At 41.4% G+C, this 22,806-nt stretch overlaps 1 protein-coding gene across 5 annotated transcripts in view; it reads right to left on the bottom strand.

Annotated features, from left to right (window-relative positions):
* Positions 1–46: 46 nt before the first annotated feature.
* The window catches only part of GTF2I (general transcription factor IIi), a 50,534-nt gene continuing 27,774 nt past the window's right edge, over positions 47–22,806 (bottom strand). For 2 of the 5 annotated variants that reach the window (XM_048967085.1, XM_048967081.1), the window contains exons 14-34: positions 21,447–21,630; positions 19,636–19,694; positions 18,854–18,925; positions 18,088–18,271; positions 17,703–17,770; positions 15,391–15,462; positions 14,685–14,868; positions 14,164–14,222; positions 13,650–13,733; positions 13,070–13,165; positions 12,073–12,138; positions 11,057–11,240; positions 10,106–10,158; positions 9,309–9,419; positions 8,540–8,623; positions 7,583–7,766; positions 6,674–6,702; positions 5,329–5,391; positions 3,931–3,969; positions 2,109–2,184; positions 47–1,039 (exon numbers count right to left, since the gene is read on the bottom strand). In XM_048967085.1, the coding sequence (XP_048823042.1) occupies positions 2,126–2,184; positions 3,931–3,969; positions 5,329–5,391; positions 6,674–6,702; positions 7,583–7,766; positions 8,540–8,623; positions 9,309–9,419; positions 10,106–10,158; positions 11,057–11,240; positions 12,073–12,138; positions 13,070–13,165; positions 13,650–13,733; positions 14,164–14,222; positions 14,685–14,868; positions 15,391–15,462; positions 17,703–17,770; positions 18,088–18,271; positions 18,854–18,925; positions 19,636–19,694; positions 21,447–21,630 (1,934 nt within the window). In that variant the 3' untranslated portion in view covers positions 47–1,039; positions 2,109–2,125. The remainder of the gene's footprint in view (positions 1,040–2,108; positions 2,185–3,930; positions 3,970–5,328; positions 5,392–6,673; positions 6,703–7,582; positions 7,767–8,539; positions 8,624–9,308; positions 9,420–10,105; positions 10,159–11,056; positions 11,241–12,072; positions 12,139–13,069; positions 13,166–13,649; positions 13,734–14,163; positions 14,223–14,684; positions 14,869–15,390; positions 15,463–17,702; positions 17,771–18,087; positions 18,272–18,853; positions 18,926–19,635; positions 19,695–21,446; positions 21,631–22,806) is intronic. The other 3 variants (XM_048967082.1, XM_048967083.1, XM_048967086.1) reach the window with 3 other exon arrangements.

Raw genomic sequence — 22,806 nt, 5'->3', positions numbered from 1 at the left:
TGCCTACAGAGTTACTGCTATGTGAACATATATGGACAGTCACAAAAAACCATCAGAAATATCTTTATTTCTTAATGAGGGAATAAGGTCGAGCATTTGTGCATCATGCAGTCATCCCAACCTCCTGGAGCCAGAATGTTACAACTCTCATGGGTTGTGAAACTTCAAGAAATGAATACATGAGACTCTCACATGATGTGGGGCATAAACAGGACTATGGGAGATTTAAGTTCTGAGACATGAGGGCTTACAGCAGCTTGTGATGCAGGATTCTGTAGGTAGCTCTGGATGAACAGCAGGGCATTACCCACAGCCTGCAGGAGAAAAACCTCACTCTGTTTTGCCTAAATTAGGGCTGCCAGAGCAGACCCATCATACAAATCCCACGTGATACTCTGATAAAACATGCACTTATTACTTTCAATTAATGGAGCAAACTATAAAAGGATTAAATTTAAAAGGGTTCCTAGTCCACAAACTGATATACTGCCCATCTCATTAGTGCATACTAACAGTCAAGTGAACCAGTTTACCTTTTATTTATGAGAAACAGATGAGTTGTGGCAGATGGAGGAAAAATTAGTGCAAATATACACATACCATCGACCAATCAGCCATGAAAGGAGCAAGAACCAAAAAAAAAAAATCAGTGATCTGCTTTCTCCAAAGTGAAACTAACAAACTGAGCTACTTGCACTGTTTCTTCATTACAGAAGCTGAGATATATTCAGGCACAGTGGAATTCAGCTTCATTGGGAAATGTAGATGGCCTCTGTTAAGTCCCTGTTCGTTTGAATCCTTATCATCTCCCCAGTATTGCTGCAACAAATTCAGTCCTTATCATATATTCCAGAGCAAAACCAGCCATTCCAAACCTGCAGTCATTCTTCACATTAAGTCAATTCACAGAACTGCTGAAAAAGTAGACATTTCTATCTCAAAGTACAAAAGGGTTTGTACAGAAGGTACTTCTCTCATAGTTACATCACACAGCTCAGCACAGTCCTGGCAAGCTCTTCTCAGCTCTGGGTGCTTCTGGCTAGACAGAAGTAAAACGAAAGTGAGTTAGTTTCACTGCTGATCTATGACGTGCTACAAATACTTGTGGGCTGCACTGCTTTGAGTTCTTCAGGCCCAGAATTAAAGACCACATGGAAGGTGAGCACTGCTCTTCATCAGTGGGATTACATGTGTGCTCGAGTGCTTCCTACATCAATTTGATGGAATATTTGCTTTAATACACATTCTTTAGCTAGTCCTTCACAAAGAACACATGGACCACTGCAGCTCTGGAGCAAGGCCTGCACCATGCCACTGCCACACAGGGATGGAGCAGATGTTACAGAATTACACAAATGCTGTCTGCAAGAGGCTCCAGCCTCGCTCCCAAAGGACTGCAGCTCACAATAGCTTGGCCCTGGTGCTGACAGATCGTAACATGCACCAAGCAGTGGGTTCTGCCACTTCTCTGTGTGACTTTTATCCTTTTGTCAGAGCCTTGAGATGTGCTGGGAGTGCTTCACAGGGCTAATTTGTGCCTGGGCGCCCACAAAGCTTGTTTCATATCCCAAGGAAAGAGGAGGAGAGTCAGCAAGAGAACAAACCTACATTCTCCAGGTGAAGCCCATCAGCTGGGATGCTCATACATACACAGCCTTCATGTGAGTGTTAGAACTACCAACAACAGATGCATGACATCAGTTAGGCCACATCATGTTCTCCATCAGTCAGTGTTTGTGCTGCACTGACAGAGGGCTCTTTCACCAACCATGTCAGAGCTCTTCACAAACATCATTTCCCTCTGAGGTACGTAATTACCATCACTTATTTTTATCCACAGGCTGTGATACAGCCCAGATCTCCCTTGGAATGACTCCCTCACAAATCTGAGCACAGTACACTTTACGTTGTATTCCGGCAAGGTAGTGAAAGCATTCTACACAGAAGAGAACTAAGACAAAACAATTCCAAGTCAAGTGAAGGACTGGCACCTTCTGGCATCCAATCTTCGCCCTCTCCTCCCCACCCTGCACTGTGAAAGCATTATTCCCTGACCAGAGCTTACTCCTCCACATGTACTAACTCCAAGAACCACAACGTTCTCTCACCGCAGTAGTGATGAGCTCTACCACGTTGGCTCTGGTTCTTGCTTTATTTGACAACTTTCTTCTGTTTCTGTAACATCTGTTGAAAAAGGACAAATGCAGTGAACAAATGAATGAACTGAAAGTCTTCCAAAGCCAGCAAACAACATCTGACCACACGGCCTTGTGCTCAAGTCACGCCTTCTGGTTAACAAGTTAACATTCATTGCACAAGCTTGTTTTCACAGCACTGGCCATTTCTCAGACTTTATTTCCATCTGTAAGACCCCTGCTCTCCCCAACCACACACAGACCATTTCTGCATTGTTATATTTCAATCCATGCAAAATCAATTTTGACCTCAGCTAATTTTTCTTCTCCAATGCACAGCATCACACAGGAAGGCATTATTAGATGTTTAAAAAAGAAGAGAGAAATCTGATCTTGTTGGCTAAAGCATTCGTCAACTTTTCATAAATATTTTTCACTTCCAAGAGACTTCGTTGGAAAATCTTTGCTCTTCTTGTTCACAGGGATGCTGGGAGGTAAATCAAAGCAATCTCATGTCTTTATAGCACTGCCTGTATGTCCTGGAGCCTGATTTTGTTCTTTTTATAAACAGAGAATATGATGTTGAAAGGAAATTGGTTTTTTACTGAAGCTGTTTGCAAGGTTCAGGGCTAGAGTAATTCATCACAGCAAAGCGAGGCTGTCTCAGCACATGATGCTTCATCCCTCCCAGCTTAGTTCTGATGGGACCGTGTGCACTTCAGCAGCAACACACCTTTCCTCAACATCATTTCTCTGATAGCTGGACCCGACTGCAGCTTTGGATGACAAATTCAAAAACACATTTGTCTATTTCTTCAAAAGAATCACTTTAAAAGACTCCCCTTTAAAGATTCAGGAACTGTCCCACTCCAACTAACAGCTTCAGTGATCCCACACTGTTTTGGCAGCACAAAGACATTTGATGTTTCAGCTTTCAGAAACCACGAGCGATGGAAATTAGAAAGGACATCTCCCCAGGAAAGGACACAGAAGAACAGAAGTGCTGCAGTTTGCAGCTCTCTCTTTCAGAGAGTCCAAGCAGGACTAGAGAACAAACTCAAGTTGTGAGCTCTAAGATGCAAAGCAGTGATGCACAGCCACGTCCACCCCAGTGCTGCTGGCCATGTGGCAGCACTGCTCTCCACACTTCTTTTTCTTCCAGAGCTTCACAACTCCCCTCAACAAACCCTGAGAGTAAACCCAGGCCAATACTGCATTCAAATTCCCTGATGATGGCAATCGTTCACTTGCATAAATTGTCAAAGTGACTGTGTGGAATAATTAGATGCTCAGATAGATAACTCAGGATGTGAGCAATCCCTCTAAGCCTATATATAGTCATGACTCACCCACCAAAAACAGCAATTCGTAAAACTCTTTTGTACAATTATCTGAATAATAACTTTTGCTGCAGAGTATCTTCCACGTGATGCAGCACAATATTAAAACAGATGTCCTGGGAACCAACAAATGCCTCTTTTTGTTGTTTAGATTGACGTGTCTTTTTAAAAAGAAAGATGCAGCTTTGTTCAAAATGACTTTAGGAGGGAGTTTTTCACCCAGAGGGTGGTGAGGCACTGGAACAGGCTGCCCAAGGAGGCTGTGGATGCCCCATCCCTGCAGGCATTCAAGGCCAGGCTGGATGTGGCTCTGGGCAGCCTGGGCTGCTGGTTGGTGACCTGCACACAGCAGGGGGTTGGAAGTGGATGAGCATTGTGCTCCTTTGCAACCCAGGCCATTCTATGATTTTATGACTTTCAAGTATTTGTTGATACAGCTGAAGACAAACACTCACCTCCTGAAGATAGCTCTGTTTGCCTGGGTTCAGCTGGCTCTTAAATGAAAAAAAAAAAAAAAGTCAAATGTATATGCATGTCATTTCCAGGGTACGAAACAGGTGTCTTAGCAAAAGCTAGGAAAATTAAGTTTTCTCTGAAATAACAAGGAAAAAAAAGAGTCCATTTTTTCCCCTCTTAGAATCACATAAATATTTCTGAGACAAAGATCTGTAGCTTGCTATTGACTTCATAGCAAAATATACAAAGCACCCAAACATTCATGGTATTACATTAACATTCTCCTCAGTGTGTGGGTCACTATGCACACATCACTGAGCTCCAGAAAACAATGCATTCCTGCACAGAACATATCAGATTTGCATCAGCTTAATTCAAACCACTTCAATATGTCTGGATTTCAAACACACATCACACCACTCCTGGATACCTCTGTTCTCAGTGGTGAGCATGTATAGTTTGGTGGAGAGGGGGAAGCTGCAGAGCAGAGGGCAAAAATCACATTTTATTTCCATAACGCCTTTTCTACAATCTGTGTGGATGGCTCAGAGACTGAGAGCTGTTGGGAAAGCCACAGAACCTTTTTAACAGTGCAGGTGAGTTAAGGACAGAGTTCACCCAACAGAAACAGACCTTTTTCTCCTTGCCACCCCTTCCCAACAGAAGCAGGGGGGAAAACGGCTCCCTTTCTGTTATCACAGAAGTGCCCCTTACTCTTGAAATGCTTATTAAACGTTTTCTCTCTGTTTCTCTGAGTGACAGTCTGTTCAGTCAATAGCAGAAGGCTATTGGCAACTTGAGATACACACTTCTGAAAGGCCTGTGAGAATTCATGAAATACTGGGTCAAAAGAAATTGTTCAACTGCATTTAGTTCAGCAACTCCCAGCACAGAACAGAATTCTCCACTCAGATTAAGAAGGGTCCTGTGAGTGCAGTCCAGATACAATCTAACAGGGCTTTCGGTGCGGTTTAGTGGACAGAAATTCCATCCAGACCCTTTTCTGGGTTCTTACACATTTTGCAGGCAAACTTAACTTGGCTGAACATCGATCTGGCACAGACACACACTCTGAGTTAAGCAGACACCATTAAACAGACACGGAATTGCCTTTATATATTGCCTCTACTGATCCTTCCTTTCAGCTCACTCATCATCTGCAAAAATGAAATTAAGGAACATGCCAATGACATCGCTTGAAGGAAGCAGTGCTTCTTTCTATTAACGTGTTAATATTTAATGGCTATAAACATCATCATTGCATAGCATCTGTCAAAATCAAACAGCTCATCCTAAGCAGTGCATCCCCAGGGCATGACTGCTGACATCATCTGCCAATAGCATCTAGAACTCCATATCCCACCCCTTCTGCAAGGACACGTGTCACACTGCCTCACCTGGTACTGTGGGTGCTGCTGCTGCTGTTGGTGCTGCTTCTGCTTCAGTTTTCTCCATTAGCTCTAAGATCAGACATGATCATCATTAACTTTACAACAGAACCGGTCCCATGTGTAACACAAGGGCAATGTTACCTCTGCTATCTGCAAATCCTGAAACTTGTTGCATTACAAGGTCACTATTTGAGCCACAGTTCACTATTTTTTGCTTCAGAAAAAAGCATTCCCTGTCTTGCCTGCAAGCACCTACAATTTCCTAGTGATTTCTCATATGTTCCCCAGAGCAGGAATGGTCCATATCTGCAAGTAGGCTCAGAGACTAACAATAATTCACTCCAATATCAGTGTCAGTTCTTTCTGATCATAATTAAGTGACACAGATACTGAAGGAAAGTCACACATTCAGTGACCAACTTCCTGCTCTGGTAATGGCAGATGATCCCACATCCGCTGTCCTTCAATTTGCCAGCATCAGTCCCAACAAACACTGAAAACTATGCTGGAGAGCCAACAGTTTAATAGATTCTTTCATTTCTAATTCAATCCTCTGGCAACATCATCAACGTTCATCTGCCTGAAGTGCTCCCTCCTACAAAGGGATCTCCTGCCCAGGATTGCTAAGCAGCTCGCTATGAGCTCCCAACTACAAACCTTCCTGAGAACACTCTGTCCTTGCCATTCAGACCTCAGTACAGCATACTGTACTTGTGGCTTGATGCAGATGAATGAGTGCTGGGATGCTAAGGCTGAGTAAGGCCAAACTACTGACAGCGGGTTATTTGGCCACATTGGCTCTGAAAGAATACAACACAAGGGTCACTTGTAACAACAGTGTTTTGCTGCTTGCTTTTTCTTTCAATAAGATGTTAAAAAATAAGGTCACAATTATTATAAGCAACTGGAAATATTAAGACTTGTTTTTTCAAACCAAATTTGAGTAACATGCAATGCAACACACTGATAATTGCATTCTGCCTCTCTCAATTGTTATAGCTTCAGCAGAATGCAGGACTTCTTATTGGGACACAGTACTGCAGCTGCTCTAAAGTTGTTTATTAACTTAACTCCTGCTAATTAGCTGCTACTGTGATGGATTCAAACTGAAAATACAGACACTGCCATGACAGTGTGTTGCTCACTCAGGGTCCTAAATCTCTCTGGGACCCTGCAGCTGAAAAATACACAATGAGTGTCTTGCATTTTCTTATCAAAGCTAATGCTAATTTTAGGCACTGATCACACTGCTCTCGTGTTCATTTCGCATTCCACAAAGTCAACATGGAGAGAACTGATCCTGGTAAGTTACAAAATTACATTTGCTATCAGTGTCACAGAAATTACTTACGGTTGTTCATCACAAGTCCTGGAAATGGTCTGTAAAACAAAAAACAAACAGAAAGAACACACCATGCTGATTCTGAAGCACTGTGTGGGACCTCCATCCTCACCTAAAAGCTGTGAGCTCTGCTACCAACTGCTAACAGAAAGTGGAACAAAACAGGAGGTTCCATCATAGCACCTCCTGGGTGCTTAATGGTCAAGGGCTGAGAATTTAGACACCTTTAAGTTCTATTTAAACAGTGTCTCTCTCTCCATAGAGACCAAAGCTTTCAAATACCTTTGGAGCAGACTGTCATTTCACGAGTTACAACAACTTTAATATTAGCTTTCAGTTCCTGAAGTCCTCCTGAGTGTGATTCAGTATTTCATCCATTCTGCTGCATGCACACAAATACACTCTGTACAGATGTGTGTGTGCATATACACATACACAAAAACTAACTTACACTGCAACTGTAAATATTATGTTTTAAAATACTAGAAAAAACATCAAAAAAATTTACCTCCACACAAGAATTTTGATACAAATTTCAAAACCATCAGGAATAACACAAGCACAAACATACCATCTACTGTCAACAAGTTCTGGAGCAGGGAACTGTCTCCAGGCTTGATTTTATAAACAGGACAGCAGAGCCCACAGCACTGCAGCACATAAAATGAGTAAGACAGCATCTCAGAAGACAGCCTGCCTTAAGATTAATAATACAACCTTTGTCATATTGCTACCAACGTCAGGGCTTCATTTGATCTGACGCTGCTAACCCAAAGAGCCCCATCTTCCACTACTGAAAGAGGCACTGCGACTTCTCTTCTTGCAACACAAATTTATACAAGCTACAGGGCTGTCCTCACACTCACACAATCTGCTGTGTCCTCACACTCACACAATCTGCTCCATGCAGCTCCATACCGGATGACAGTAAATTTGATGAACTCCGATGACTCCAAAATCTTCCTCATGGAGCTGATCTCCAGGTAACTGGGAGCTTTAAATGACACTCCAGGAGGCATCCCATCCACCACCACGCAGCCGGGGTTGATTGTGATTTTTCTGTATGGGACTTTCACAGGGAAATTCATGCCGATGGCTTCACCTGAATGAGAGAGGTCATGTTTGTTTTCAAGTTCGCATATTTACGATCACACTGAAGAAAGAAAACACAGTTAATTAAGAAACTAAATGCAAATACCAGCTTTCTATTACATCTGTAAACGAAAATCTACTTGAGGATTAAATCATTAGTGTTAGAAGTGGGTGTTCTGGATTGCACTCATGGATGTTGCTGCAAGATCATTAGTTTAAAAGCCCGCTCTGACAGCTCCCACATAAAGAGCCCAGATTCCCTTTCTTCTAAAAAATAGGCTGAGGAAGTAACAAAGTGAAGGAAAATAAAGCATTTCCTCCAACACCCACAAAAAAAATATTTCAACAAGGCACCAGCAAAGGAATTTCAGATAAAGAAACTCGGGTGATTATAGTTGTACAGTGCAATTGCACAGTAAAATAAAGCTGGAAGTTGCATTTTGAAAGTTACTCTAATTTCAAGTACAAATTGCTTGAGACTATGGAGCTGTAAGATGAATCATGGTTTCCAAGCAAAGTAAATATTCTGTTCATGTATACACAGAAAGAAATAGGATGTGGGAGAACATAAAGCTACGTGTCCTGCTGAGACTTGTTCAAAATACCCAACAACCTACTTGCATCATCAAAGATTCTGGAAGTCAGAGCACAACTTTCATATACAATTCTCAAATTTGTTCATTTCATCTCAGTGATGATATACACCAGAAATGATGATTCAGTAACATCCACAGGAGCATTATTTCCATTCTCACTTATGTCGAAAGGGGAAGAAGCACTCACCAAATTTCCTGCTGAAGAGATCATTCACTTGCTCTCTCAGTTGTCTGGCCTTCTCTACCTTTGAAAGTCTTTCACTTTCATCCTCTGAAATAAATTGTTAGAAAAGCATGAGAATTAAGCAGGCTTTTTTTCCCTGAGGTTTGGAAACACACATTGCCTTTGTTGCTACTCTTGACAGTACCACAGAATTGTATTTACATGAACAACATAAGATCTCCTTCCTACAGGTGGCTTTGTAAGCTTCATCCGAAAACACAAACTGCATTCATTTGTTTACAGTACATATAATGGTGGGGGAAACACAAAAGCAAAGTGAGATTCAATCAACAGCCATAGCATGCAATGGAGCTCCTTTCTAATGAATGTAACGCATGCTTGAGAAAGCAGTCAGTGTTGTTCAAGAGCAAACGGTTCAGCCTGCATGGCTGTTCAGTTTAATCAGTTAAATCCAAGATCAGATCTCCTGAAGTTGTCAAGAAAGCTGGCAACCAGTATTTAATTTATTCAAAGAGATAAAAAAAAAAAAAGGAAAATAAGGATAATTCTCAACTTGAGGGCTGTTATCAAGAATATTCCAGACTCATCACCAAATAGATACTCATATTCATAGAAGTCAGAAAACATGGAAAAACAAGATGCTAAATGTTGCTTTTTCTTGGTTGTGCTTGTGTTTCTGTCAACTGTCCAGCTTGTAAGAAAATATCAGATGAAACAAATACTGTGAAGACTGCAATGCAAGGAGTACAAAGTGAAATCAGATTATGCACACCTAGCAAAGTTACTTGAATGATGTTAAGATCTTCAACTCCTGCTGCTGTGTTCACTGCTGTATTTGCTGTGGTGCTTGCTGTATTGGCTGTATTAGATGGATTATTTTTTCCTGAAAGTAAGAGAGTTCATTTAAAAAACAGCTGTGGAGAAACACGCATCTTGAATGTCAGATATAAAGGAAATCTGGCACAACAGCAGAGATCTGCAAAGCTTTCAAAGCACACTGAATCTCGTTTCCAAAACGCATTCACAGAATAATTGCCCTGCAGTTGTATTTTGAGCCACACAGTCCAGACTCAGAATACAAGTTAACAATGACTCAAAACATTTAATCCATGATCTGCCTCAGCTGACATAATTTTCTACCAGCTATCTGCACACCAGCCATGGAGAACTCCCCATTTTAAATGAGCTACGTATCAGCAGCAATTAACCTTAGATCTGAATTACTTCTATGGATTGTACATCACTTGTATTTTGATGAAAGGCATGTCTCTATCAGACATGAATATTTTCTTGTGAATAACACAGTGTTCATACACCCCTGCTAAAGCTATATTCCAAATAGTTTGGAAAGTAGAGAGAGCTTCTATGCATGCAGGCCAGTGGCACAGGACTTCAGGCTGGACCTCAAATTCAGCTTGGATAACAACTTCCCTACATCTTAAGACCAAACTACCAACCACAACATGGAGTGAATCTTTCAGGCATTCATCAACACCGAGCAGCATTCCTCATTTGCATTCAATCCTTGAAACAGACTTATCTAGGGCATTAAGCAGTTGCAAAACTCACTCTGGGGACTTGTAGCAGAACTCTCCTTCACCGCCGCCTCAAACATCTCAGGTCTGCAGAGAGATTAAACATTTATGTGCAACAATACAACCACATTTATTTCAGCAACATTAAAGACCATGCCATATCCCAGTGGTTATTTTTTAAAAGACAGGAACTACCTGATATCTTAAATGCCATAATGCTCTAGGCCAGACAGAGACCTCCACACTTCCCTTGCTTGTTTCCACACTGGCACATGGCTATCTGAACCCATGCTAAATAAGTAAAACCAATTCTTGCAACACCACGTTTCAACCTTCAGTACTGCTAGTAAGTTTTTGCTCTGGCTAACTCATAAGTGCCCCATGCAATAGGAACTACACAGAATCACAGAATAATTTGGGTTAGAAGGGACCTCTAAGATCATCTTGTTCCAACCCCCTGCTATCAGCAGGGACACCTCCACCCAGCCTGGCATTGAATGATTCCAGGGAGGGGGCATCCACAACCTCTCTGGACAACCTGTTCCAGTGCCTCACCACCCTCAGTAAAGAATTCCTTTCTAATATCTAATCTGAAGCTACCCTCTTTCAGTTTAAAACCATTGGTCTTTATCCTGTCGCTACCTGCCCTTATAAAAAGTCCCTCCCCAGCCTTCCTGTAGGCTCCTTCAGGTACTGGAAGGAAAAAAACAAGTGATACAAACACTGAAATGGGCTAAGGAACCTGGACTTGTTCTTCAGCCCTAAACAGGTCGTCAGTCCTCCAGAGCAGAAGAAAATGACTAGACTACATCTCACTCCACCTCCACAAGAGCTTTCTAATCATTTTCTCATCTACAAAGATATCCCAGTGTGTATTTTAGACAGGTGAGAGAGTCATTCAGCAACTCAGCATCACAGAGTTTATTCTTCAGTGTACAGTTCATTTCTGAAGGACTGGATTACCAGGGACGTGTTAGATTCTTACTTTTTAATAACGAATTTTATCTTAGATTTGTTTCTCAGAATCTTCTCTAGCCTCGGAATTCCAAAGGTAGAAGGTCGTCGGAAGGGCACTCCATCTGGTAGGCCTTCCACATAGAAAACCTCTGGGAAGGATTCAAACAACGCAAACGGTACCTTCACTGGCTCACTCAGCCCCAGTGCTTCCCCTGAAACACAACAGAGCCAATAATCCACCAGCTAGAAAAGAGAACGCCTCGGGCACAAACAGGTTAGCACAGCTGACACATACACACTAGGCTAAGTGGAAGCAGCAGGCTTTGCTTTTCTTGGTGATGGCTATGAGTAGGCAAGAAGAGAAACAATCACCAACCCAACATATCTCCATGCAGTGAACCAGACTGTAATTAGCAGTTGAAAACATTAGACAGCTTATGAGTGGCTTAGGTGCATGCAAGGCTATTAGTTGTACTTCACTTTGTTATACACAACACGTTTGTCTCTGTGTTTGCACCAATGGCAGATGACACTGGTGTTCTTGTTCCAAAAACTGCACTTGCAGGAGTAACAACTGTCTCGCTCCAATTACTGGAGGAGACAGTTCAGTATGGATATGTATGTATGTCTGTATATCTACTCAGATTCTTACAATGACTTCAGAAGAAACAGTGGGAATTGATTGGGCACATGACTCTCTAGAACATACATTATCATGCAGAGGCTCCAGTCATACGAACTCCCATTCATAACCAGAGTGAGAAACGCTTAACAGGAGTGGCAGGATGTGGAATCACCATTTCTCTGGGTCATTAAAGAAGCAGTAATCAAACCACAACTTCTCCATTTCCAAACCGAAATAATGAGAGGAAATGTGACACAGAACTGCAATTACCCTATGTGAGAATGAACTCAAGTGAGAGAATGCCTACAGCATGCAAGGAGTGTAGGACCTTGGGAAGAAATGTGTGAACATATCTGTCGTACGTCTAACAGGGTGTTCATTAGAAAGGCGTCTCAGTGATAAGGAATCAACGAACTTACCACATTTTTCATTAAAAAGATTCTCAACTTTCTGCTTCAGATCAGTGATTTTGGCATTCCACGCCTCTGTCAGGAGAAAAAGGGAACGATTAAATCAACGCTCACACAGTGAATTAATCCTTGAAGAATATTTTTAAAGCCGCCTAATAAGTTATTATGCTTGATAACCAATTTACTGTGACATTAAAAAGAACAAAATAGCTTTCATTCTGCAAATGGCCCCGAAACGTTCTGCTGCAGCCTAAACCTAAAGCCATGAGGATCCTCACTTTGCTAAGGCTTTGAAAAACACTGTTACTACATACAGCAAGTGCACTGAAATTGAAATTAATGCAAGAGTGATCCAAATTTACAATATCAGGCAAGAAATTACTCATCTGAGCCAGCTGTCAAATAGTAGCAGAAAGCTCTTATGCATTCAGTGACACATGCCCAACTGTGTCACTTCCAGGCTTGCCTCAACTATACTGGTTTTATGGAATTGGTAGCACCGGAGAGGTCCAACACAGAGATCTCCAAAATCAGCTCTGTTAGAGCACGGCTTACATAGTGCAGATCTGCCCCTCTCTTACGTACCACTCACATACATCTGCACAGAGAGGCTCAACGCTTCAGGTTCACAGAGGGCTTATTAAGCTTATGCACAACATAAGACCTCAGCTCTGCCAAAGCACTCCATGGCACTGTGCACCAGAGAGCAAATCCATCAAGAGTCTGCAGCAGTGTGACATGACAGAGCAGCACAAATCTCAAGGGTTTAATTCTGAAGGTTAATAAGATCTTAATGGACCTGTAATGCATTTGAAGAGCATTCTTCAAACATCATCCAGGGTTTCTCTGATGCATATTACTACTGATGACTGAGAACTTGAGTGTATGTGAAAACAAGAAGTTTGTGAATGAATTCAAAATCTCTCTGATATGAAACCACCAGATTTTTCAACACCAATATGAATGGAATGTATTCCATAATACCCATAATTCCCATAATATTTACCAAAAGAAAAATCTCTTCCTCTTGGCTTGAAACTCAGACTGGACCCATTGGTTTGAGAATTGGTTTGAACATCTGCTGTTTGTGCTTTATTAGGACCTGTAAAGAAAGACGTTACTTGTATACATGCAGAGAGCAGAAGCATGCTTCATACAGAAGAACAACACATCCAGCTTGATCACCAGAGAAAGATTAACTTCTGAATCAAGACTGGAATTAAAAAGCTTTCAGACTTTCTTCCAGGATCGTAATTAAGCATTTGACAATTGCTCACATCTGTCATTGCTCTGCTCAGGACTACATCAGTTCCCACATCTCTGCTTGGAATAAAAGGCTCAAGCAAACTGTCAAACTCACACATTTTACATAACCATCATGGCACAGAATCCAGTATTATTCAGAAATGAAAAATAAAATCTTCTATACTGAAACGTATCTACAGCCCTGCAATGATACTGGGTTTGTTACACAAGGTGCAGACAGAAATCAATTCCACAAAATGAAAACTTAAAAGAACAGGGTAAAACAATTACAAGAATAGAGCAGGAATGTGTAAGAATATTTTATTATATTTCTTCCTTACCTTCTTCAACAGTAACTTCTATCTCTGGAACCTGTAAATTGCTTGCAGGACTTTGTAACCTCTTCGAACTCTTTGGATTTGCTGCTAGAAATCAAGATATTATAAGCTGTAATGCACAAACACTCTATGCTGTGTAGCTTGCACTGCTAACAAGAAAACCAAACTACATTTTGAAAGTTCTAACAGACTAACCTGTATCTGCACTAAGTACAGCTTACACTGTAAAAACTGAACAATCCAGACAGCAGCAAAATAAAAGCTGTAGAACTTGGGTAAACAGTATATTCTCTACTAGAATAGTCTTAAGTAAAGGAAAAAAAAAAAGAGAAATATACTTACATTCAAGCAATTTTTCTTAATACTAGTAGGTTCAGAGGCTACCCTGCTAGTTCACCTTCAGTAATGACTTTGTTTGCAACACTGTGTTTTCCTACCATAAACATCTCTGTCTGCTAAGGATGCAGAAAGCAAATGCTTATGAATCTACAGCAGCAAATAATACTTAACTGTTTACCTTTAGTGTTTAATTGACTAGCCAGTCTTGATGGCAAATAGGAGGCGACAAGCTCAGGCCTAAAAATTGAACAGAATACGATTCAATTCCATATGCAAGGAAAATAAAACAGAAAAATATCCCAAATTTCATGGAATTCTGTCAGATTCAGATGTATGTAAATTCCCTTTCCACAGTAAGGTTCTGCCAGAAGCGTTTGTGACTCTCCATCCATAAGGAGAAAAAGCCAGAAAAGAAAGCTACACGTTCTGCTCTAATAAATAAACAAATGAGGAAAGAAAAACAAAATGAAGCTTCCAGGTACAGTGCCATTTTTTTCCCCTAGATCCATGATGCACAAAACACAAACTGTGCATTTAGATTTCCTAAGGAAGTCGCACGCTTTCATGACATCAATTTAGATGAAAAATCTCCTGCTTCATGGAAACAGCACTTAGCTGGAATTTAAACCCTTAGTTTTCCAAGTAGAAAATCAAGCAACTTCAAAATCAGGAGGGAAAGTAACTGAATTACCAACTTACTTCTTAACAACAAATTTGATCTTGTTGCTCCCACGGACAATTCTTTCCAGGCGTGGAATCCCAAACCACGTGGGACTCCGGAAGGGAATTCCTTCTGGCAAGCCTTCCACATACAAGTACTCAGGGTTTGATTCAAATACAGGATAGGGAACTTTCACTGCCTCTGAAAGCCCCAGAGCTGAAGCTGCAAATGAACATTAACAATAGTTTGTACACTTGAATGGGAGGTATTCTAACTCCAGTGATTTTAAGAAGCTTGGCTTCCAGAAGCTGTTCTGCTCAGGGGTAACAAAGACAACTGCCTAACCAAGAGAAATGCTTACCCTGATTTTCCATTATCTTATGTAGAATATTTACAAATGAAGCCTTTCTCCACTGTGCCACAGATAACATCTCTTATTTAAGCTCTTATTTATTTGTGCCTAATATTTTCTTCTGGCAACTTCTTACATCCAAAAGCTTTCTGCATGCTTATCCTCTCCATCATACAGCTGGAAAAACTAAGGGCTGGAATGTTGTCATAGAGTCATCAGTGTAAGTTATTGGGATGGGTCAGTGGGCAGTACGTGAGAGAAGTCAACACCTCCATACATCCCAGCACATTTCTGATGTCTTAAGTAGGTACAGGAGAATTGAAAACACCTTTTACAGACCAGTTTTAAAACACAGCAGCTTTATAAAAGAGTTAATTTAACATTTCACTTACCAAATTTCATATTAAATATCTCTTCTACTTGCTTTCTTAGCTTTGTGATCCTGACATTCCAATCTTCTTTGGCTGAGAACAAGAAACAGACAGAGCATTACTCAATTCTAGATAGACATATTTGAACACGTTTTTCTCAACCTGATGAGTAGACAAGCACACAAATAGACAAGGACATGCAGCAAATAATGACTATTAATGGAAGCTTAAACGATACATGGAACTCTCTTTATATAATGGAAAATCTCTTTAAATGTAGTTACAAATTTCAAAGTTGTCCAAAGTGGGAGAACGTGTTTTTCAGAGCAGGATGTCCTTCAGATGCAGGAAAGAATTATTCTAGTGGGTTTCCAAAGATAGAATTAATTCCAGTGTATAAAACCCTTTACAACAGAAGACAGGGATTTAAAGAGTGCTTTTCTGAACATTTTTATTAGCTTAAAAAAATCATCTTCAATCCTGGTTTTTTTTTGTCACAAAGAAGTCAATATAGGAGTGCTGACTATTGGTAGCTTTGATGAACAAAAGATGCTCTTAGCAGCCAGAAAATGCCTATCTTTTCTGGCAAACAGTGCCAGATCCTTCTAGAAGAGATGTTAAGGCACATGTGAGATGAAGGAGTGATCTGAGCAAACCAGCACAGCTTCATTAAGAGCAGACTGTGCCCAACCCATCTAGCAGCCTCCTACGGTGCAGCGACAGCATCAGTGGACAAACAGAAATGCAACACATGTCATGTACCTGCACTTGTGTAAAGTGTTTGATATGGCTCCACACCACATCCTTACCTCTAAATTGAAGAGATATGGATTTGTAGGCTGGACTATTTGGTGGATAAGGAATGGTTGGATGGTTGCAGCTGTTGTCAACAGCTCTACCTCCAGGTGGAGGCTTGCTCAGGAGTGGTGTCCCCCAGCAGTCCATGTGAGGACCAGTATTCGTTAACATCCTTACCAATAGCACAGGTGTTGGAATCAAGTGCACTCACAGCAAGTTTGCTGAGGACACCAGGCTTGGGTCAGGGCAAGCCTGGATATGTGCACAGACTGGGAGGAGAACCTGAGAGAAGCCCTGAAGAAAAGGGCTTGAGGAAAAGCTGACATGAGCCAGTAGTATGCAATCACAGCCTGGAAGGCCTGGAGTGCTCTGGGCTGCATCAACAGAAGGGTGCAAGCAGGCAGTGGGGAGGGGAGGGGGGGTCCCAGTACAGGAAAGTTGTTGAACATTTGGAGACAGTCCAGAGAAGGACTACAGAGATGATCAGAAGGCTGGAACAACTCTCTTACAAAGACAGAGTGAGGGAGCTGAGCTTATTGAGCCTGGAGTAGAGAAGGCCTCTTTATGGCATTCCAGTATTTACAGAGAGATCATAAAGAGGACTAAAATCAACTTCTACTACAGGTAGATAGTGGGAGGAAAAGGGGCAAGAGCTTAAAGCTAGCAGAGAGGAGATTCAGATTAGATGCCAGGGGTAAGTTTTTGACAGAGAGCGCAGATGCCCCATCCCTGGAGGTGCTCAAGGCCAAGCTGGATCGTGCCCTGGGCAACCTGATCTGGTGCTTGATCCAGCAGTCAGCATCACAAGGAGGGGGGCTGGAACGAGATGCCCCTCGAGGTCCCCTCCAACCCAAGCCATTCTATGATTCTACAAGTCTGATTTTTTTTTTCTCCCCCCGCAGAGAACTCAATACAATTGGTTCTTCAAGTCAGAGCTTGATTATCCAGAGAAATGTGTGGGAAAAAGCCTAGGACCCTCTGGATCTCAGTCTGTGTTATTACTACAAGCAGATTCACACTTAAAAGAAATAAAAATAAAAATAAATAAATAAATAAATAAATCAAGATCTGGATTATACACTTCTGTAGCAAGAAAAGAGCATTCTGCTGTCTCAGGCAAATAACAATAAAAACATCACATTAATTTAATCTGGATTCTTTCCCTATTCCAAAAGCACTTCTGCTTTCAAGAAGTCATTAAAATTCCCTAACAACAGAGGCTTGAAGAAAAGCCCAGCTAAATTAGCTGTGAAATGCTAAGGAACTTCAGAGCTTTGCATCAGAGCAGGATAACAACTCCAGCTCTCCAGGGCTGTGCATATGATCCATTTTAGCTACTCAAAGATAGCTGGAATGCACTACAATTCAGAAAGCCATCTATTTTCATGATGATCGATGTATTCTGCTCAAACCTCCCAAGAAGCAGTCATGGCACACATCACAGAAAGATCACTTCTTGACAAGTGTTGTAACGATCCAAATGAGTTTCCACACCAATCCCTTGAGACCACACCAATGCCCCTTAGAGACAGCACCTGTCTTGCCTGGTGTGTCTGTCCCAGGTTGAGTAACTTCAGGTGAACTGAGAGTTAGCAGCTCTGGCCTGCAAACAGAAAGCAGATCATCTATCCATTCTTCACACAACGTAAGCAATGCATGCTTTTTATAACATTAAGTGAAAAGTTGGGATCCTTCTGTTGAGCATTTCGCACTCGTGGACACGCTACCAAAGTATTTTGGAAAACTTGTCAGGGTTGCAAATACTCAGTTTAAAATGCAGAATATTTCACTTCCTGTTTGGCAAACAAAGACTGAATGCTTTGTGACCAAATGAAAGCAGGTGGTTGATTACATAAACGGTGTTTGTTTGCCCTCTTTAAAAAAAAAAATAAAAGATGAGGCATTAAAACAAATGTTTACCTTTTGATTACAAATTTTATTCTGTTGCCCACTTGAATTATTTTTTCGAGGCGAGGGATCCCATACCAGGATGGACTCCTAAAAGGAATGTTCTCAGGTAGACCTTCAACGTAGAGGTCAGCAGAATGGACCTCGAATTTCTGGTATGGAACAGCTTTAGGCTCAGTGCTCCCCAAGGCCTCAGCTGTTAGAACAGAATAAACCCATTAACTGGACAGCCTGCCATCTCTATCTGTTAAAAACAAGCTTCATTCAAAGCTACAAAACCTCCACATCACTGCAAGCATGAGTTTAGAAGCTGGTACAATGCAGGATATCTGGATCCAACAGACTCCAAGTCTCAGCATATCAAGAACAAACTTCTACCAAACTGCATTATGTTGATATTGGGCAGCCACATTGCCAGACATTATTAAGGGCTTCTTCACTAGGGCATAATACAATGGTTTTATCCAAAGTTTTAAACCTGCTATAGAGCAACATGTAATATTTTAACCCAGATTTATAAAATAAAATGGTCAACTTCATAAAATTCATAAAATCCAGAAATGTTCAAGTTTTAATGGTATTGCATTCGACTTCTTTTACCAAGAATTTAACTAGTTGTATACACAGTAGAGTAATACTACTTATTTTTTTTCCTCCAATCAGCTGCTAGGATTATGAATAATCAAAGGTGCCACCTATGAAGACATTGACACAAATGACTGAGAGCAACCTTCAAGAAACACAAAACCACAACAGCAAACAACAACGCCGTGCTCACCAAACTTCTTACAGAAGAGCTGATCTACCGCCTTTCTCAGTTTGTTGATTTTGGCATACCACTCCTCCTTCACTGCATTTTAGAACGACACAGGCAAAAGAAAAATAAAAATAAAACATTCCCTAATTATTTGGTTATATTTTCAGTTGGACAGCTGAAGCAGCACGCATTCAACAATACAAAAGCAGTGCTTTTATATTCCTTCAATCCATAGTTCCCATTTGGAGGTAGGATCAGTTGTTTGTTTTGGTGTTTTTTCCCCATTTTAATCATCTCAAATATCACCTTAAAGCCATGCACACAAATAACTTGTTTTCAAGTTTTCCTTAAGCACTGAACATCCACAAGCAAGCTTTCACAACAGATGAGGTATCATTCTGCTCCTAATTGTGTACTCATGGTGAGCTTCCTGAATCTATTTCTCTATTGTTTGTGTACAATACCTCTTAGAGTCATAGAATGGCTTGTGTTGGAAGGGGCCTCAAAGATCAACTAGCTCCAACCCCCAGTAAATTACATCAAATGATTTGAATTTGATTGCTTAGAATAGTGTCATGCATATGAATAAAGAATAAACGAGAGGAAAAAATTGCTAGATTTCCAAACTACTTGCAGGATCTGAAGACTTTATTGGTCAACTGCTATCACTCTGAAGCTAAAGATAATCCAGAACAAAAAAATTATTTGCAATTATTGCAGTAAAAGCTGGTGGTAGGCATTGCTAAGACCAACAGACAAGGAGGAAACCATATGGCAATCAACCTGCACATCTGAAGACCCACCTCCTGCAGCTGGTTTGTCCACTGGTGCATCTTCTTGAGTTGAATTCAAAAGCTCGTGCCTAGAAGATTTAAGATCCATGCTTCAAAAGTGATACAAACTGGGGTAAACCAGAAGTTACAGCCCTTAGTTACAGCCTCTCTAGCAGATACATCTAGCAAATAGAAGTCACCACTGAAGGATCAAAAACAGTAAAGAGATATTAAGATTCATAATATTACATTCCAATTAACACTGAAATATGATCAGAGCTGGGTGAAACTCTCCAGACAAAAATATTTCTCATTCCTGACACTGACATCCACCATAACAGCCATAACATTTCATAGTATCAGAGACTGAAATCATCTCTGAGGTCTAAGATGCACTTACCAGTCAAAACTATCATTAGAGACAAAGAAGAAAACTGAAAAGTCAACCTTTAAAAACAAATATTTACAGCAGACATTTCTGTTGGATGATCACAGCTGCTTTTATCCATACCAGAACACCACATTTTTTTTTTTAACTATTTTTAGCTAATTTCTCACAGAGTTGTGCTGCTCCGGTTACCATACACTGCAAGACTGATAAGCAGTGTAAATGAGTTACTGTTACCCACTAACTGAAATCTGACCAGAGCTGGCTCCTGTACTGTATTAATATTAAAATCTCTGCACAGTGGCTGATTTTAAGTGAGACAAGAAGCAGAGCTATGGCTCTCCTTCTTTTCTTTTCACCTGCAAGGCTGGGGTGACAGAAACAAAACATAAAACCTTTCAAAGGTGGCATGCACAGAGGCAAAGGCTGCCACTTCCACTGATCCTGAGCCTGACCACTGCAATCAGCACATCCCTACCTACTTCAAAAGCTCCTGGATAAGCCCCTACAGCCCTGCACAACAGTACAATGCCATCAATACCCATCTCTGGTGTGAAACATTGCATGTCTGAAGTGAAGCAACAAGTGACAAAAGGCAAATAGCCAGGCACTATCAAATCTGCACATCAGTCTACCAAAGTGGCACACGTGGCACTGCAGTCTCTCCCAGCATATCCTGAATTCACATTAGGTTCAGGCACCCCAAAATCCCACCTGCCTGTAGCAAGTCTCATCAGGGTTCTCCTAGAAAAGACACTAAGAGCAAGAACTGAGAAAAAGAGAAAGGAGCCCAGAAGATGCCACAGAGTTAAGATGTGAGACTCAGAGAGACAAATGATATCCTGCCTGGGTGAGAAGGAAGGCACCTGGGCCCTGAAACAGTTCCCATGTACATGTAAGGTCTGTCTTCATGTATGCTACCAGATGTACTTCATGGTAACATCAAGGACGCTGTATGCACACACACACACACACCCCTAAGTCCTAAGAAGCAGTCACTGTTTTGGCCACAAACTAGTCCTGGGAGATGCTATTTACAGATACAGACCTTTACACCATTGCAGCAAGAGAAAAATAAAAGCACTGTCTGAAACTGAAACTCAGGCCAGGATCTTCAGAGAGCATTAAATGTGCCTAAGTCAGTGGCTTCCAGTGCATCCTACAGCTGCTGAGACTAAAATATTACAAAGTGATCTGCCCATGATAAAAAAGCCTCTAAGATTTAAGAGATCCATCCAGATCTAAGCCACTGCTGTGGTGTTCTGCTGATCTGATAAGCTGAATTTCTCATCTCAGCAAGCCTGAAATAAAAACTACTCATCAATACTGCAAAGCAACGCCTCAGCAGAAATCAGCGTGGAAACACACGAAGATGACATGAAGCAGCGTGGACTGAAACAAGAAAAAAGAAAAAAAAGTATAAAGCAGGGACAAAACCCACAGGATTCCTTACTTTTTAATCACAAAGCGGATCCGCTCCTTCGCTACGAGAATCCTCTCCAGACGAGGAATGCCGTACGTGGACGGCCGTCTGAAGGGAATGCCCTCCGGCAGGCCTTCCACATAGAGGTCTTCCATGTGGGACTGGAAGAGGGCGTACGGGACGGACACGGGGCCCTTTGCTTTTATGGCCTGAGCTTTAAGAGAGAAGGAGAATGAAATAATTAGACCAGCTTGTGGCTCTGCTGCTCTGCTGTTACAGGTTTATAAAAGTTAGTCATGTCTTGCTGGGGAGGAGGGGGTCTGTTCTTATTAAAGTTCTGGTGTACTTTAGAAATGCAAGAAATCACTACAGAACTTAATAGTATACTTCTAACATCACCCAGAAAAGTTTTGCCCTGCTAATGAAACCTCTGAAGCCAGTGAAAAAACACACAATGGCTTCTCATAGCACTGGAAAATAACCTCAGGGTATCTCCTAAAGTTACAAGGACCAGATCACATTGATACACCTACCATCACAGCATCACAGAACGGCCTGGGCTGCAAAGGAGCACAGTGCTCATCCACTTCCAACCCCCTGCTGTGTGCAGGTCCCCAACCAGCAGCCCAGGCTGCCCAGAGCCACATCCAGCCTGGCCTTGAATGCCTGCAGGGATGGGGCATCCACAGCCTCCTTGGGCAGCCTGTGCCAGTGCCTCAACACCCTCTGTGTGAAAAACTTCCTCCTAATATCCAACCTAAACCTCCCCATCTCAGTTTAAAACCATTCCCCCTTATCCTATCGCTATCCCTTGTAACAGCCATTCCCCCTCCAAAGTACCCTGTCCAGGTACCAGGCTGACGCATGTTTTAACAAAAAGACATGACAGTTTGCAAATACCAAGAGCTCTAATCTCTTTTTACTCACAATGGAACCTTAATTTTGCAGATCACTCAACAAGAATTCCCTACCAGCATCTGACTGGTCTGCAAATAGTTTGGAACATCCTGTTGTTTTGCTATGGACATCAGATGTTAGAAATTACGTGAGGAGAAAAATATTAACAGATCAAAGAGGTGCCCTCTTTGATAATGCAACTTGTTGCATGCAGTTATGTTTGTGCTTGCAGCACGGAACTACTGAAGGCACTTTTTCAAGCAATGGGAAACAGACAGCATATTTGCAAGGGTTCACATGAACTCCGAAGTTCTTACATGCAATAAAACAATCTAGTTTTTAAAGGCATATGGATAACATACCCTTTCTACCACTTACAAATGATGAATTCAGGTGTGTTTACGGCACAAAAGGGGAAGCTTTGAAAAAACTGCCTGCATTTTGGTCTTAAATTCTGATGAGCATGAAATACATAAGTTCCAGAAAATCATGA

This window comes from Lagopus muta, chromosome 20, assembly GCF_023343835.1.
Source record: "Lagopus muta isolate bLagMut1 chromosome 20, bLagMut1 primary, whole genome shotgun sequence".
Classification (NCBI taxonomy): Eukaryota; Metazoa; Chordata; class Aves; order Galliformes; family Phasianidae; genus Lagopus; species Lagopus muta.
Note: the sequence above shows the minus strand (reverse complement) of the source record. Positions and strands in the feature narration are given on the sequence as shown.